The 15,020-nt window shown below is 54.4% G+C and overlaps 5 protein-coding genes across 5 annotated transcripts; 4 read left to right on the top strand and 1 right to left on the bottom strand.

Annotated features, from left to right (window-relative positions):
* Positions 1-898: 898 nt before the first annotated feature.
* On the top strand, positions 899-3,037 carry NCS57_00852700 (EF-hand domain-containing protein; the record flags this gene model as incomplete). The annotated part of the gene is made up of 2 exons (XM_053058339.1): positions 899-2,963; positions 3,021-3,037. The coding sequence occupies 2 exons, from the start codon at positions 899-901 to the stop codon at positions 3,035-3,037; spliced, it is 2,082 nt and encodes a 693-aa protein (XP_052912170.1).
* A 259-nt stretch (positions 3,038-3,296) lies between these two features.
* Positions 3,297-4,752, bottom strand: NCS57_00852600 (Ribosome biogenesis protein NOP53; the record flags this gene model as incomplete). Its single annotated transcript, XM_053058338.1, has 2 exons — positions 4,520-4,752; positions 3,297-4,467 (listed from the first exon to the last, which is right to left on the bottom strand). The coding sequence occupies exons 1-2, from the start codon at positions 4,672-4,674 to the stop codon at positions 3,297-3,299; spliced, it is 1,326 nt and encodes a 441-aa protein (XP_052912169.1). The 5' UTR covers positions 4,675-4,752.
* A 435-nt stretch (positions 4,753-5,187) lies between these two features.
* On the top strand, positions 5,188-6,143 carry NCS57_00852500 (Ras-related protein Rab-6B; the record flags this gene model as incomplete). The annotated part of the gene is made up of 6 exons (XM_053058337.1): positions 5,188-5,234; positions 5,289-5,314; positions 5,376-5,464; positions 5,517-5,646; positions 5,724-6,017; positions 6,088-6,143. The coding sequence occupies 6 exons, from the start codon at positions 5,188-5,190 to the stop codon at positions 6,141-6,143; spliced, it is 642 nt and encodes a 213-aa protein (XP_052912168.1).
* A 621-nt stretch (positions 6,144-6,764) lies between these two features.
* On the top strand, positions 6,765-7,634 carry NCS57_00852400 (uncharacterized protein; the record flags this gene model as incomplete). The annotated part of the gene is made up of 2 exons (XM_053058336.1): positions 6,765-6,806; positions 6,900-7,634. 2 exons carry the CDS (start codon positions 6,765-6,767, stop codon positions 7,632-7,634), a joined length of 777 nt encoding a protein of 258 aa, XP_052912167.1.
* A 2,039-nt stretch (positions 7,635-9,673) lies between these two features.
* NCS57_00852300 (Flavodoxin-like domain-containing protein) lies at positions 9,674-14,692 on the top strand (the record flags this gene model as incomplete). Its single annotated transcript, XM_053058335.1, has 4 exons — positions 9,674-9,719; positions 9,888-10,036; positions 10,227-14,606; positions 14,663-14,692. 4 exons carry the CDS (start codon positions 9,674-9,676, stop codon positions 14,690-14,692), a joined length of 4,605 nt encoding a protein of 1,534 aa, XP_052912166.1.
* Positions 14,693-15,020: the final 328 nt, after the last annotated feature.

Below are 15,020 nucleotides of genomic sequence, written 5' to 3'. Positions count from 1 at the left end.
TGTTAGCAGCTATCTGTAAGCCCTTACACAGACACAGTCAGTCATTCAAGCACCATTAGTCAATACTAGCAGTAACAAGATGGTCGAGAGACGTCGCAAAAGGATTCAGACAAGGGATTGTGCTCAATTGCTGCATCTCGACTTGTTCAGTTCAGCTCCTCGCTACCCGGCATCGCTTCCCGACACAAGCGGCCAGGGCCCACGAAACGACATATCCGCCGCAACCAACAAGTTTTAGTCACTCGTGAGCCCACTGAAGGCGACTCTCGGCCGTATTTAACGCAGCACCGAGCGTCATGGCCGACAGATCCGATGGGTGTAGAGAGGTCAGTGGACAGTTGAACCCAACATGCATGACGATGGGAGAAAAAAAGATATTTCTATGAGTCCATCAAACAATATTACCAGGGTTTCAGGAGCTGTAGTGGAGTCGCCGATCGTCGGTGCCATCGCCAAGAATTTTGCTGGTGATGAACGCCAGCTCCAACCATGACGTAGCTTGACGTGCTGTCGGTAGGTGCGGCAGGTCCCTCTTCCTTCCGCATTTGGGTCTCCAGCGCCTCCGGACGCGAGGTACATGGCGCCTCCATGCATTACACGACTGCTCGCAGGAGGCGGGCAGGTACCTTTTGTCTTTCAAGCGGTGCGCGCCAGAATTAATCAATTTCTCTCCTTTCCTTGCGCTTCAACGTCGTCATCCTCCCTTCTCATATCCCTCCCACGCATTTGTTTGATCTCCTTTGGTGGTCCATTGAGCAGTCGCAACATCACGGGCACGCTCACAAGCTTCGCTGCTTTCTTGACCACGTCATGAGCTATCACTGAGCTCCCCTCCCACTTCTCTGATCCTTTCGACAACGATCAATCCCACGTTTCCACGTGAACGAACGGCGCAATCATGCCCGCTTCCTCCATCATGGCTGCACGACTGGCTCGTGCTGGTCGTACCAGGGCTATTGCCAGCTCTCGATCTATAATATCTCCCATTACCCCTCGTTCGCTCTATTCGGCTCAATCGCGAACCTTTGTGAAGCTCTCAGGGGCCTCGCCGTCGATAACCAAGAGATCTCAGGTTACAAACCGAACTACTCGCCAACTCCCCTCTCAGTACTTCGTGCGCGCGCTGTCGGGAAAGCCACTTCCTCAAAGAAACTCGTGGGTTCTCAACTTTTGCTTCCGTGCCGCGGCCTGGGTGGGCATCTCGATCACAGTCGTCGGCGCCGCCGTAGTCTGCTTCTTTATCTACGACGCCTCTACGTACTTTGAGCACCCCACGCAGAGCGATATCGATGTGTCCAAGATTGCCCTCCAGCCTCGATGTGGAGGTGAAAAGAACTTGCCCATCGCTGAGGTCTTTATCGACGAAGATGACACCGAAGAGAAGCGGCGCCTCAAGAACAAGCCACGGCTCGTGATTCTCGGTGGCGGCTGGGGCGGTGTTGCTCTTCTGAAGGAGCTGAACCCGGACGATTACCATGTTACCGTCATCTCGCCGACAAACTATTTCCTCTTCACTCCAATGCTTCCCTCAGCCACAGTTGGTACCCTTGAATTGCGATCACTTGTTGAGCCTATCCGACGCATTCTGAGCCGCGTCCATGGTCACTTCATTCGTGCCAAAGCTGCGGACGTCGACTTCTCACACAAGCTTGTCGAGGTGTCGCAAGTAGATGCATTCGGCAAGGATGTTAGCTTCTACGTTCCCTACGACAAACTGGTCATCGCTGTTGGCTCAGTCACCAATCCTCATGGTGTCAAGGGACTGGAGAACGCCTTCTTCCTCAAAGACATTAACGATGCTCGCAAGATCCGAAACCAGATCATTCACAACTTCGAGCTGGCTTCACTTCCAACTTGCCCCGATGAGGAACGCAAGCGGCTCCTGTCTTTTGTTGTGAGTGGTGGCGGTCCTACTGGTGTCGAGTTTGCCGCCGAGTTGTTCGATCTTCTCAACGAGGATCTGACACAACACTTCCCTCGACTCTTGCGCAACGAGATCTCGGTTCATCTCATTCAGAGCCGAGGTCATATTCTCAACACATACGATGAGACTGTGTCTAAGTATGCCGAGGATCGCTTTGCCCGGGACCAAGTCGAGGTTCTCACAAACTCGCGGGTCAAGGAGGTTCAACCCGACAAGATTATCTTTACGCAAAAGCGGGAAGATGGCAGCGTAATTACGAAGGAGCTCCCTATAGGATTCTGTTTATGGTCTACTGGAGTGTCGCAGACCCAGTTCTGCCAAAAATTGGCCAAGAAGCTTGGCAACGTTCAAACCAACCGACATGCCCTGGAGACGGACACTCATCTTCGCCTGAACGGCTCACCTCTGGGTGATGTGTACGCAATTGGTGACTGTTCTACTGTTCAGAACAACGTGGCCGATCACATCATCACCTTCCTTCGATCTCTTGCTTGGAAGCACGGCAAAGATCCCGAGACGCTGCAACTTGGTTTTAGTGACTGGCGCGAGGTTGCTAGCGATGTCAAGAGGCGATTCCCTCAGGCTATTAACCATCTCAAGCGCCTCGATAAACTTTTCAAGGAGTTCGACAAGGATAAGTCGGGCACACTGGACTTTGAGGAACTTACTGAGCTGCTCCGCCAAATTGATAGCAAGCTCACGTCTCTACCTGCTACAGCCCAGCGCGCTCATCAGCAAGGCCAGTATCTGGCTCGCAAGTTCAACCGCATGTCTCGTATGAACGACGTTCTACGTGCCAATGAGATTCGGGAGGGCGATGTCGATGCTGCTGTCTTCAAGGCATTCGAATACCACCATCTTGGCAGCCTTGCCTATATCGGTAACTCTGCCATTTTTGATCTCGGTGAAGGCCGGAATCTGGCTGGTGGACTTTGGGCTGTGTATGCCTGGCGCTCTGTCTACTTTGCCCAGAGCGTCAGTCTTCGAACGCGTCTTCTTATGGCCATGGACTGGACGAAGCGAGGTCTCTTTGGACGAGGTACGTGCTCTCTCGTCAACCTTACTTACCCCTTGGACAATACTAACGCTTTCATAGATTTGATGAGTTTCTAATGTGCGTTTCATGGCATGACTGGATTCTAGATTTATTGGCGTTTGAGCAGGGGAAACGGGGCCTGGAGAATGAATGATGAGATCGGTTAAAAAGACGTGATAGTACTATGTAAATCCAGGTTTAGAATACCAAGATTTTCATTAAACAGGGTGCTCTGAGGGTGGGCTCACACCAAGAAGACCACCAGCTTTTCTATGGCATAAAGAAAAAGTCGCAGGATTCTTTTCTCGCTAAATATCAACCAGTGGTATGCAGCCTCTATATCATAAAGTCCTTGTACGTCCACTTCTCGGTGTACTTGCGCTTGGCCTGCTTCTTGAATGGAATATGCCTCCTGCTCTCGACCTTACCGCGCACCAGCATGCTTCTGTATCGATCTCGGAGGAGGTTGCCCTCGGGCTTGAGCAGCCGCAGAGACTCCTGCAGCTCGTCGGGGAGAACCAGTTCAAGGTCTCGCTCAGGGAGCTTGTACTTGCCGAGCTGCTTGCGGCGCAGCTTTTCGTCGCGGAGCTCGCTGACCGAATCGTCCGAGTCGTTGGCGGCTTCGGCGAGGACAAGGGCCTTGTTGCGGTCATTCTCGTCAATCTCCTCGGCGATCTCTTTAATGCGATGCTCCTGGCGGCGCTGGGCTTTGATAGCGGCTTTGTGCTTCGCTAGGCGCTCCTCCTCCTTCCGACGCTTGATACGGTTGCGCTGTGCTTGTGTCTTCCTCTGGGGTCGCTTGGCGGACACCTTGTCGTCCTCAGCGCCGCTCTGGAATCCCTCCCACTCAGAATCTTCCTCCCATTCCGAAAGGTTAGCCCGCGCCTCTGCTGCCTCTGCTTCAGCTGCTGACCGGGCCGCGGCCTCCTGCTTTAATCGCTCAGCTTCCTCCTCCTCTAGGCGCTTACGCTCCGCCTCAAGGGCCTTCTCGCTCTCATGCGCCAGACGCTCCTCATAATCGGTGAACATGGGGTTGTAGCTGTAACCGCCAGAGGGCTTCTGCACGGCAGGGACATGCTTTCCGCTCTTGAGGAGGGAAAGGGGTTCCTGCTTCATCGACTTTGGCACCTTGGCCTTGACCTCTTCTTCCAAGAAATCATCGACGTTTGTCTCCTTGGGAGCCGCCGGCATATCCCAAAGATCGTAGGTGGCGTCCTTGATTTGTATGGTGTTCTCGTGCTCGCCGTCGGCAACCCGCTTGAGCCGAGCGAGCTCTTTGTGGGATACCCAGTTGGTCTTCTGGCGCTTGGCAGGAATGAGTCCATTGGTGGTCTTGTCACCGGGTCGCTTGCGCATGGAAACAGCGGGAACGGCAGAGCGGGCATTGATGATCTCGTCAGCCTTGAGACCCTTCTTGATGTGCTTGTTGAATTTCTTGGGCAGCTGCGAGTCGCCGGTCGTGTCGAGAGTGAACAGGTCTTCGGACGCCTTCTCTTTGATAACACCGCTGTTTCTCCGTTAGTATGACGGGCGACTGACGGCCGAAAAGAATGCCGTACCCTCGAATGATCTCCTTGTTCAACTCCTCGAGTCCCTCCTGCACTTCAGTAACATCAACGTTTTTCCTCCATGCCTTCTTGCCCTTTCGCGACGGCTGATTGAACTGCTTGGGAGCGTCGCCTGCTCCGGCAGTCTTGGATTGTAACACTGGCATATCTGCGAATCCTCTCTGGGCGAACAGCAAGGATTTGTTGCTTGGTTTCAAGAAACGAAAATGCTGCTGGTCGATGGAAGTAGTGGGGGACAATCTTTCTTTAATTTTTTAGTGGGGCCTGAGTCTCGACTCTTTCCGCTATTCGTTATCGGTGCTTTTTGGGTCCAAACGGAAGGACCGCCCACGTAAAAAACGGGGAGGAATTCTTATCGGCACGTGCACTTGCGTCGGATACGTTCATCGCCATATCCTCCTGCCGAATCCAGTATCCATAGGGCGACGACATCGACCTCCTTTCTCCGGATTTCACCTGTCAACCCTTGTCCCGATACAAAGTGGCCACACTCAGATCGCATCATCTCGACCTCTTTCCTGACGTCGCCGAGCCCGACTTCTTCTTGTAATCGCAACAAGAAGTTCCCGTTTCTCCCAACACCCTCGCATCCGTAGCTTGACAGCTGTCCCATCTGTCCCGCGGAACAAGGGACTCAAGCAGACGACACAACCACAACCATGGCGCAGGCCGGCGGATCTTACAACAACCCCTTGAAGAAGTTCAAGTATGTATTTCTCCGGCAAACATTTATATTGCAGTGATGCTAATCGCAGCTCAGGTTGGTGTTTCTAGGAGAGCAGAGTGGTACGTCGACGACCGATTCCGGCGCCGCCTCGAGCGACATCACTAACGGCGATCTCAACAGTGGGCAAGACCTCCTTGATCACACGATTCATGTACGATTCCTTCGACAACATGTACCAGGCGACGATCGGCATTGATTTCCTCTCCAAGGTGAGTACCTTAGGCCGCCGCCCTTGGGCCAAGACTGACACCCGTGGCTTAGACCATGTACCTCGAGGACCGGACGGTGCGGCTGCAACTTTGGGATACTGCTGGACAAGAACGATTCCGAAGCTTGATTCCCTCATACATCCGTGATTCCAGCGTAGCTGTTGTCGTCTACGATATTTCGAGTCAGTTTCCCCTGAGCTGACCCCACCCCGGACCCCCCATCGCTTCCATTCCCAGGCATCCATATTTGTACTAACAGAGTTCGTCTTTGCAGACGCCAAGTCGTTCCAAAACACCAAGAAGTGGATCGACGACGTACGAGCCGAGCGAGGTAACGACGTGATTATCGTGTTGGTTGGCAACAAGACGGATCTCAACGACAAGCGGGAGGTTACTACACAGCAGGGTGAGGAGGAGGCCAAGAAGAACAACCTCATGTTTGTCGAGACGAGTGCGAAGCTGGGCCATAACGTCAAGAACCTTTTCAAGAGGATAGCACAGGCTTTGCCTGGTATGGAGGGAACCGATGCTGCAGCGCAAGCTTCGAGTCAAAGTAGGTGCCCCACGTCGTTCAACCCTGAATGACTTGCCAAGAGCTTGGAACTGACCAACCACTTTTCTAGTGATCGACGTCAAGACGAACAACGCCCAGCAATCACAAGAGGGATGCGCATGTTAATTAAACCCACCTCTTTGGCCAGTCGGGACTGGAGTAAAGGAGTATCTAGGACAATGTAAGCTATGCTCACAACATGAAAGAAGCCTTGTGACCTTGCGCATGCCGAGGGTATTAAGCATAGCGTATAGATCTAAGGGCAAGAGCTTACATCTAATAAAGGAGAATCACATGTGTGGATTTAAGTCAAACACCGAGTAGCCAGTTAATAACAATAAGTTTCAAGCGACCTCTAGAAACAAAGTACTTATTGATGCATTGGCGAAAGACATTCAAGGCAAAAGCTACTCGTACAATGCGTTTACGCGTTTACAGGGAAGATATGTACAAGGTTGATTAGCTCCTTAATTTAAGTTGTTGCATGCTTCCTCCACACGTGACCCTGCATTTAGATTGCGCCCATCAGTGACGGAAGCGGCGGAAGACCTCTCTCCTTAGTCAGCATCATCAACTGGGAATGATCCTTATTTCCCATTCACCACGTATCGCGTCCTTGCTTTTCAACCTTAACGCGCTGCCGGAACCAGACTTCAACTGACGACGAGGATAACCACGACGAGAATAAATCAATAGTCTGTGAAGGACCGAAGAGGACAGCGAAGGTTCTACCAGCACCGCCTCGCCATGTCTCGACTCACGCGATCACTCCGGGTGCCCCGGCCGAAGGTAAGGAGAACAAACTCTCAGGTGGACAGCGATGGATTGAGGCTTCCACAACGCTCAAAATAGGCAAAATATGCTAACTGAACCTGCATCTAGACCCTGTTTGGCTTCATCAGCCTCCAGACCGGCACAGAAGTCATCTCACTAGCCCTCGTTTTCAACAAGGTCACCGGTGTCTACGGTCTGCTCGCCATCCTTACCGGTTACCAGCTCTCCCTCCTTCAGCTCTCTACCTACGTCTACTCGATCGCCATTCTTATCGGGCTCGCCATCCTGGTTCCTCATGTTCGACGACAGAGCCCCTTCGAGTGCCTGGCTCTCGCGTGGATGTATATTCTCGACACAGTCATCAACATCGGATACACGGCGGCCTTCGGCTTGGACTGGTACTTCTCTACCCAGTTGACCGAATCAGCCGACCTCAAGAAGACCAACTTGCCCAACTTTGTGGCTGAGGGCATGCAGGGACTGCGCAAGGAGACGGAAATGCATGGAAAGGTTGTGCCACAAGAAACGGCGACGAGCATGCTCCTGATTGTGGGATCGATGTTGATTCGCGTTTACTTCTGCTTCGTCGTCATGGCGTACGCTAAGCAGGTGTTGCAAAAGTACATGCAACTGATGATTCTGGAAGGCCCCGGTGTGGATGATCAAGAGGGACCGTTCGCCGAGGACCTACCGGACGGCGAGGGCCGCAGGGGACGGCTTGGCCGTTTGATGGTCTCGTGCGGTCGGACCTACTGGCTCGATGCTCGAGAGTCTGATGAATGGGCCCCTAACCTGGGCCCCAACAAGTCGGGCTCGACGGGCACGCTGGCCGGCGAGGTCTAAAGAACATTCGATATGGGAGATGCCGCAGGTTGATGGAAGAACTCGAAGGACGGTGCACGGAGTCTGGAGTGAAATATGATGGTCAGCGGCCAGGCCGGGAGGCGTTGCCGACTGACTTGACACCTCTGCGGTATGAGATATGGCCTGGTACCTTGACCTTTGGATCTTCTCAGCACGACACGCATGTTCAGAATGAACGGGCGCAACACATGATAGATGGAGTAATTGCGAAGGGGGTGGGTGGCATTTTTGGTCTTTACTGGGCGACAACGGAGACAAGTCCGGGATCATAGCCGATGACTCGGCCGGCGCGGGGCAGATGCGGCGAGTGCGGCGAAAGCGCGGCATGCTGCGGATCGGCTCAGCGGCGTCTGCGGGCGGTGAGAGCGGATGAACCAACTCAGCGGCTGGTAAAGCGGCATTGCGTGATAGAACAGCCCCGGCAGATTGCGACGAGACGTCAGAGGCACATGGCATCTCATAATTACTCATTGGATAAGCGCAGATCAGTGGGCTCGGCGGTGTTCTCTCACATTGACAAGAGATGTTGTCAGCGGAATCTGGGTGGACATGCTTGGATCATGAATTGGCTGCATTGTAAGGGCGATGGACTAATGGGGAAATGGTAATACCTGTTTCATAATATAGGAAATCAAATAAACGTAAATACCAAGACTCTTCAGCAAGACATTTGTCTTGACATTCGTTTGAGATGGAACTGAAGTGCTCGTTTCCATAGAGATGGATCTGGATGGAATAGGCAAGTTGTTCTAGCCAATGGTAGCCAACCATTTAATCAATCAGTCAGCCTCATTGCGAACCTCCGTCCTCGGAACTCAAGTTGGGGACGGGCCAGACGAGAAGGGATAGGAAGTGGACCGAGGCCAAGTCGGAATTCTCCAAGGCATTTTCTCAACCATTGATGGAATCGTTCGTTGCACAGATTGCGCGAGATGAGAGAAACAGCAGATGACCAATTCCTATGCAACTCTTCGTCTGTCTGCCGATGGTGTCATTCCCATGCTCTCCCCCAGGGTTCTGATGCCAAAGAACGCACAGCGGCCACCGGCCGGTACTCGGAGGTATCCCTACTGGTTCGAGGGTGCGTGACCTGGCTGTTTCGGGGTGGGCAGTTTTAGGCGACCAGGGAAGGCGCGAATTTGGCCTGCGCCTGCCTCTCATCATTTTTTCCTCGTCTTGCGCGGGCCGTCGGTGGCCCAACAGCGTGCCTCGAGCAGGAAGTCGGGGTGGGTCCAGCTGTGTCATGTACCCCGGTACGTACTGGCTCCCACTGCCGGCGCTGGCGTGTGGGCGCTGATTGGCTCGACTCAGCACCTCGAGGCCGGTCAGCCAATGGCAGGCCACAGCGAAGCAAATCCGAGGCTCGCCATTTGTCGTCGGCGGTCGCGGAGCCGTGCGCCGGGTCTGGTTCCAGCGGAAGGCGCGACCCCGAGGCAACACCCCAAAGAGACCCCAATGAGCCCCGCCGTCCGGGGCATGGCATCCCGCTAATCGATCACGCAATCGAGGGCAAAGATTCATACAAGCAAATCTGCTGGTTGCTGCGTGTCTCTGGTATGGTTTTTCTCAGTGCCTATTTGGCGCGCGCGGGGGGGTAAAATTCGTCGGCCGGGTGGGCAAGTGAGAAAAAAAAAGGCGTGCGAGCACAGGGAATGGAGCAAGCGAGGGGCCGAGCAAAGGAGGGGGGTCGCTCCAGTCAACAGACCTTCTTTTTCCCTTCTTCGGACGTTGAGCCAGAGGGAAGAAACCTTTTTCTAATCTCCAAGGAAAGGAAAGAAAACCACTCAAGATCCCCGGATCCCGCGTGAGCGAGACTGTCCCTGGGATATTTTCCTTCCTCCGTGTCTCTCCTTCCATCTTCCTTCTCTCCCACACATCCTCTCCTCCCCTCCGTGTGAAGCGCAAGCAGCTGTGTCTGCTCTGTCCATCCCAAGAATAAACATTCAGGACGGACAGGACATCCGAGCCTCGAATTAGAAACAATCGACGAGACGAAGACGAAGACGGAACGGGTCACAATGGACGCTGCTTCACAGCACCAGATCAAGACTCCTGAGGAGGCTGGTGAGTCTGCCCTTCTTGTGCTTGGGAACTGCCAATGCGCTGGATGAGCTCAAGATCGCAAGACAAACCCCTCTTAATGCGCATATTCTACTCTCACAGCGCAGAAAAGGCGGCATCAATTGCAATCAGCTGGGTGACAAGGACCAATTGACTGACCTCTTCTCGCAGTGGCTCGAATCGCCTACCTCTCCAGCGATGTCATCGTCTCCGTCCAGCCCGCCATTGGCACCGAATCCGACTTCTCTGCCCATCTGAAGCGGTACGCAGGCCGCAAGGACAGCAGCCTGGTCGCCCAGAGCGCTGATGCAGTTCCTGATGTAAGTCAGACACGCATGGAGAATCCTACCCCTCCTTGAATACTTCTCCGAAAAATCCCCGACCTTGTTTGGGCATACTGTGGGAGCCTCTTTCGGTGTTGTCAAGACGTGGACACCATTGGGACCCTCAGTTACACAATTGGTGTGGGCAATGGCATGAGAATACACAGCTAACCGCCAAAACCTCCAGATCCTCCCCGTCCGACACAATGCCGACCCTCTTCTCTCAGTATACACTCCCATCCGAGCTGGCAAGCTCGTCTCCGTCACCACCACATCCTCCATCCTCCTCCCCTCCGTCTCACACCTCTACAAGCTGGCCAACTACCCTGTTGTCCTGCACGTCTCCCTCCAGCCGCGGACATTTGCCGACTATTCTGTCATCACCGCTATCCGCAATTCAGGATGGACTTTTGTCCAGTCCGAGACCCTCCAGGAGGCCCAGGACATGGCTCTGACTGCCCATGCTCTGGCTATCCGCACCGGCAAGGGTGTCATCCACTTCTTTGCTCCCTCTACCTCTGAGAAGGACAAGCCCATTGGTGTTGAGGACGCCGCAGTCATCCGCGACATTCTCGACATTGAGAGCGTGCGCCGATTCCAAGCTGGCATACCCACATCTTCACAGTCCGGCATCTACGCCGATGATGGCCACATTGCCGTTTCTTCGGATCATGATGCGCCTGTCGTGACCGGCGCTGCTAACAACGGCTCCCTTACTGTGCCCCCCAGTGCCAGCGCCTCCAAGGCTCCTTCAGCTGGAACTTCTGTCAAGTCTAGCCAAGACAGCGAGGCCAGCACTCCCGTTGCGCCCTCTTCCGCTGCCACCACTGTTGAGACCACCCCTCCCCAGGTCACCTCCGAGGACGTCTACAAGTGCGCCGCGCGCATCTGGGGCCAGATCAAGACTGCTCTTGGCCGTGAGTACAGCGCTTTCGAGTACTCTGGACCTCCCGATGCCGAGAATTGTCTCTTCATCTTCGGCTCTGATGCTGGCGCCTTCGCCCAGGCCATCGACGAGGCCAACCCTGACGAGATCTTCGCTTCTGCCGCCATCCTCACTCCTCGCCTCTACCGACCTTGGATCGGCTCTAGGCTCGTCGAGGCCATCCCTCGATCCATTAAGCGAATCGCTGTTCTCGAGCAGATCCACCGCAAGACCACCAAGTGGGGTCCTCTTCTGATCGATGTCCTGACCTCCGTCAAGAGCGGACCCGGTGGTGTCGAGACGATTGTTGGCCATCAGCTGGGCTACCTTGCCCCAGAGGTTGTGGTCCAGGCTCTGCGGGGTGTGCTCCAGAACCTCACCGCCGAGAAGCCTATCCAGAACCTCGAGGTTGGTAAGAAGAGTGCCTGGAAGGAGCCCACTGGCTACGATCTCAAGACTCCTCAGCTTGAGACTGCCTATACCAAGATCCTTGATCAGCTCTTTGGCAAGCGTGCGTACGTTGCCAACGCCATCAAGTCTGCTACCACTGGTCTTTCTCCTACCGTTGCTGCTAGCCCCGAGTTCGGCTTTGGTTCTCTGCTCGCTCGCAAGCAACGCCGCAGCCAGTTCGTGTCTCAGGTTAAGGATGCCGCTACCAACGGCAGCTTCATTACCGATGCTCCCAAGAGCTGGCTGGCTCGATGGGCTATGAACGCCGACGATGCCACCAAGTCGACAGAAATTGCCGACGATGTGATTGCCAGACTTGAGACTGATGGCTCTCCTCTTGCTGCTGAGCTCCTCTCTGCCAAGGGCCTCTTCCGCAAGGAGTCGCTCTGGTTGACTGGATCTGACGCTTGGTCTTACGATCTGGGTAACTCTGGTGTTCACCACGTTCTGGCCTCTGGCGAGAATGTCAACATGCTCATCATCGACTCTACCCCCTACTCCCAGAGGGCTACTGCCGACGCCAACCGCCGAAAGAAGGACATTGGCCTTTACGCCATGAACTTCGGAAACGTCTACGTCGCCTCTACTGCTGTCTACAGCTCCTACACCCAGGTCCTCCAGGCCCTGCTCGAGGCTGACAAGTTCGACGGCCCCTCCGTGGTCCTGGCTTACCTGCCTTACTTCGGTGAGACCGACTCTCCCCTGACTGTCCTCCAGGAGACCAAGAAGGCCGTCGACGCCGGCTACTGGCCTCTTTACCGCTGGAACCCCGACAACGAGAAGAAGGGCGAGCCCAACTTCTCTCTCGACTCTGAGCTCATCAAGCAAGAGCTCAAGAAGTTCTTGGCCCGCGACAACCAGCTCACCCAGCTTGCTGCCAAGGAGCCCAAGTTCGCTGCCGCCCTTGCCCAGGACTTTGGAACCGAGGTCCGAGCTCAGCAGAAGAGGAAGGCCAAGGACGCCTACAACCAGCTGCTTGAGGGTCTCCTGGGTGCTCCCCTGACTATCCTGTTTGCTTCCGATAACGGCAACGCTGGTACTGTGGCTAAGCGACTTGCTAACCGTGGTCGTGCTCGAGGTCTGAAGACGGCTGTCATGACCATGGAGGACTATCCTCTTGAGGATCTTCCTGCCGAGGAGAACATTGTCTTTGTTACCTCGACGGCCGGTCAGGGTGAGTTCCCCCAGAACGGTCTGCCTTTCTGGGATGCCATCAAGGACAACACCGATCTCGACCTGGCTACTGTCAACTACTCCGTCTTTGGTCTAGGTGACAGCCACTACTGGCCTCGCAAGGAGGACAGAATTTACTACAACAAGCCTGCCAAGGATCTTGACCGGGTTCTGACCAGCCTGGGTGCCAAGCACCTGGTCCCCATCGGTCTGGGAGACGACCAGGATCCCGATGGATTCCAGACTGGTTACCAGGAGTGGGAGCCCAAGATTTGGACCGCCCTCGGCGTGGACAACGTCGATGGCCTCCCTGAGGAGCCCCCACCTATCACCAACGAGGACATCAAGATTGCTTCCAACTACCTCCGTGGTACCATTGTGGAGGGTCTCAACGACACTTCCACACTTGCTATCTCGGCCGCCGACCAGCAGCTTACCAAGTTCCACGGTACTTACATGCAGGACGACCGTGATATCCGAGACGAGCGCAAGGCTCAGGGTCTGGAGCCCGCCTACTCCTTCATGATCCGATGCCGACTTCCTGGTGGTATCTCGACGCCCAAGCAGTGGGTTCAGATGGACGACATCGCCAACGAGCTCGGCAACGAGACCATGAAACTCACCACCCGACAGACCTTCCAGTTCCACGGTGTCGTCAAGAGCAAGCTCAAGCCTGCCATGCAGGCCATCAACCGTGCCCTGATGACTACCATCGCTGCTTGCGGTGACGTGAACCGAAACGTCATGTGCAGTTCGCTTCCCACCCAGTCCAAGTATCACCGCCAGGTATTTGCTTGCTCGCAGCTCATCAGCGACCACCTCCTGCCCTCGACCACCGCCTACCACGAGATCTGGCTCACCGACGAGAACAACCAAAAGACCCAGGTTGCTGGCGACGCCGTCCAGGACTTTGAGCCCCTCTATGGACCCACCTACCTACCCCGAAAGTTCAAGATCACTATCGGTATCCCTCCCCACAACGACACCGATGTGTACGCCCACGATATCGGTTTGATCGCCATCAAGGGTGAGGATGGTAACCTGGCTGGTTTCAACGTTCTTGCTGGTGGTGGTATGGGTACTACCCACAACAACAAGAAGACGTATCCCCAGACTGGTCGCATGTTCGGTTTCTGCAAGACTGAGGATGTGCACATTGTCTGCGAGAAGATCATGCTCGTCCAGCGCGACAACGGTGACCGCAAGAACCGAAAGCACGCCCGTCTCAAGTACACCATCGACGACATGACGGTGCCCGTCTTCCGTGGCAAGGTCGAGGAGCTCTGGGGCAAGAAGTTTGAGCCTGAGCGGCCGTTCGAGTTCAAGAGCAACGTCGACACTTTCGGCTGGCAGAAGGATGAGTTTGGCCTCAACCACTTCACCTTCTTCATCGAGAACGGCCGTATCGAGGACACTGCCGAGTTCCAGATGAAGACTGGTCTGCGTGAGATCGCCAAGGTCCACAAGGGCGAGTTCCGCCTTACTGGTAACCAGCATCTCATCCTTAGCAACGTCGCCGATGAGGACCTCCCCGCCATGAAGGAGCTCATGAAGAAGTACAAGCTCGACAACATCCAGTTCTCTGGTCTCCGCCTCAGCTCCTCCGCCTGTGTCGCCTTCCCCACTTGCGGTCTCGCCATGGCCGAGTCTGAGCGATACCTGCCCGTGCTCATCTCCAAGCTTGAGGCCTGCCTCGAGGAGAACGGTCTCCGCCAGGACTCCATTGTCATGCGTATGACGGGTTGCCCCAACGGTTGCGCTCGCCCCTGGTTGGCCGAGGTTGCCTTTGTCGGCAAGGCCTATGGCGCTTACAACATGTACCTGGGTGGTGGTTACCACGGCCAGCGTCTCAACAAGCTGTACCGCCAGAGCATCAAGGAGGATGAGATTCTCGCCATCATGAAGCCTCTCCTGAAGCAGTACGCCCTGGAACGACAGGAGGGTGAGCGCTTCGGTGATTTCTGCATCCGTACCGGCGTGATTGTGGCCACCACTGATGGCCAGAACTTCCACGATAACGTAAGTTGTTGACTCTGCTCTTGATACCATGTATAGTTGGCTAACAGTTGGATTAGATCCCTGAGGATGACGAAGATGAGGAATAGATGATGATCAAAGAATGACCACCATGATGAATTGGATATGGAAAAACAAAATGGAGGGATATTCAATGACGGATTGATATCATACTTTTTTGTCTTTATTTGCTTGCATAGCTTGACTTGGCCCGGCGCAATTTTGGAACCTACGCATTGATTACATGTAGGATTATCATTTTTATTCGCATTTGAGAACAAACATACAAAACTTTTCTGTGAATCATTATAGACTTGAACTTCATACATTGCTTCTTCTTACAGATGTCATCCTCCACTCAGCCTCTCGACATCCTGTAAGGGGTATACTACAATAGAGCAACAACTACTGTCTATC

The sequence above is a fragment of the Fusarium keratoplasticum genome, chromosome 6 (assembly GCF_025433545.1).
Source record: "Fusarium keratoplasticum isolate Fu6.1 chromosome 6, whole genome shotgun sequence".
In the NCBI taxonomy this organism is placed as follows: Eukaryota; Fungi; Ascomycota; class Sordariomycetes; order Hypocreales; family Nectriaceae; genus Fusarium; species Fusarium keratoplasticum.
The sequence above is the reverse complement of the archived record's forward strand: the minus strand, read 5'-3'. Positions and strand labels throughout refer to the sequence as shown.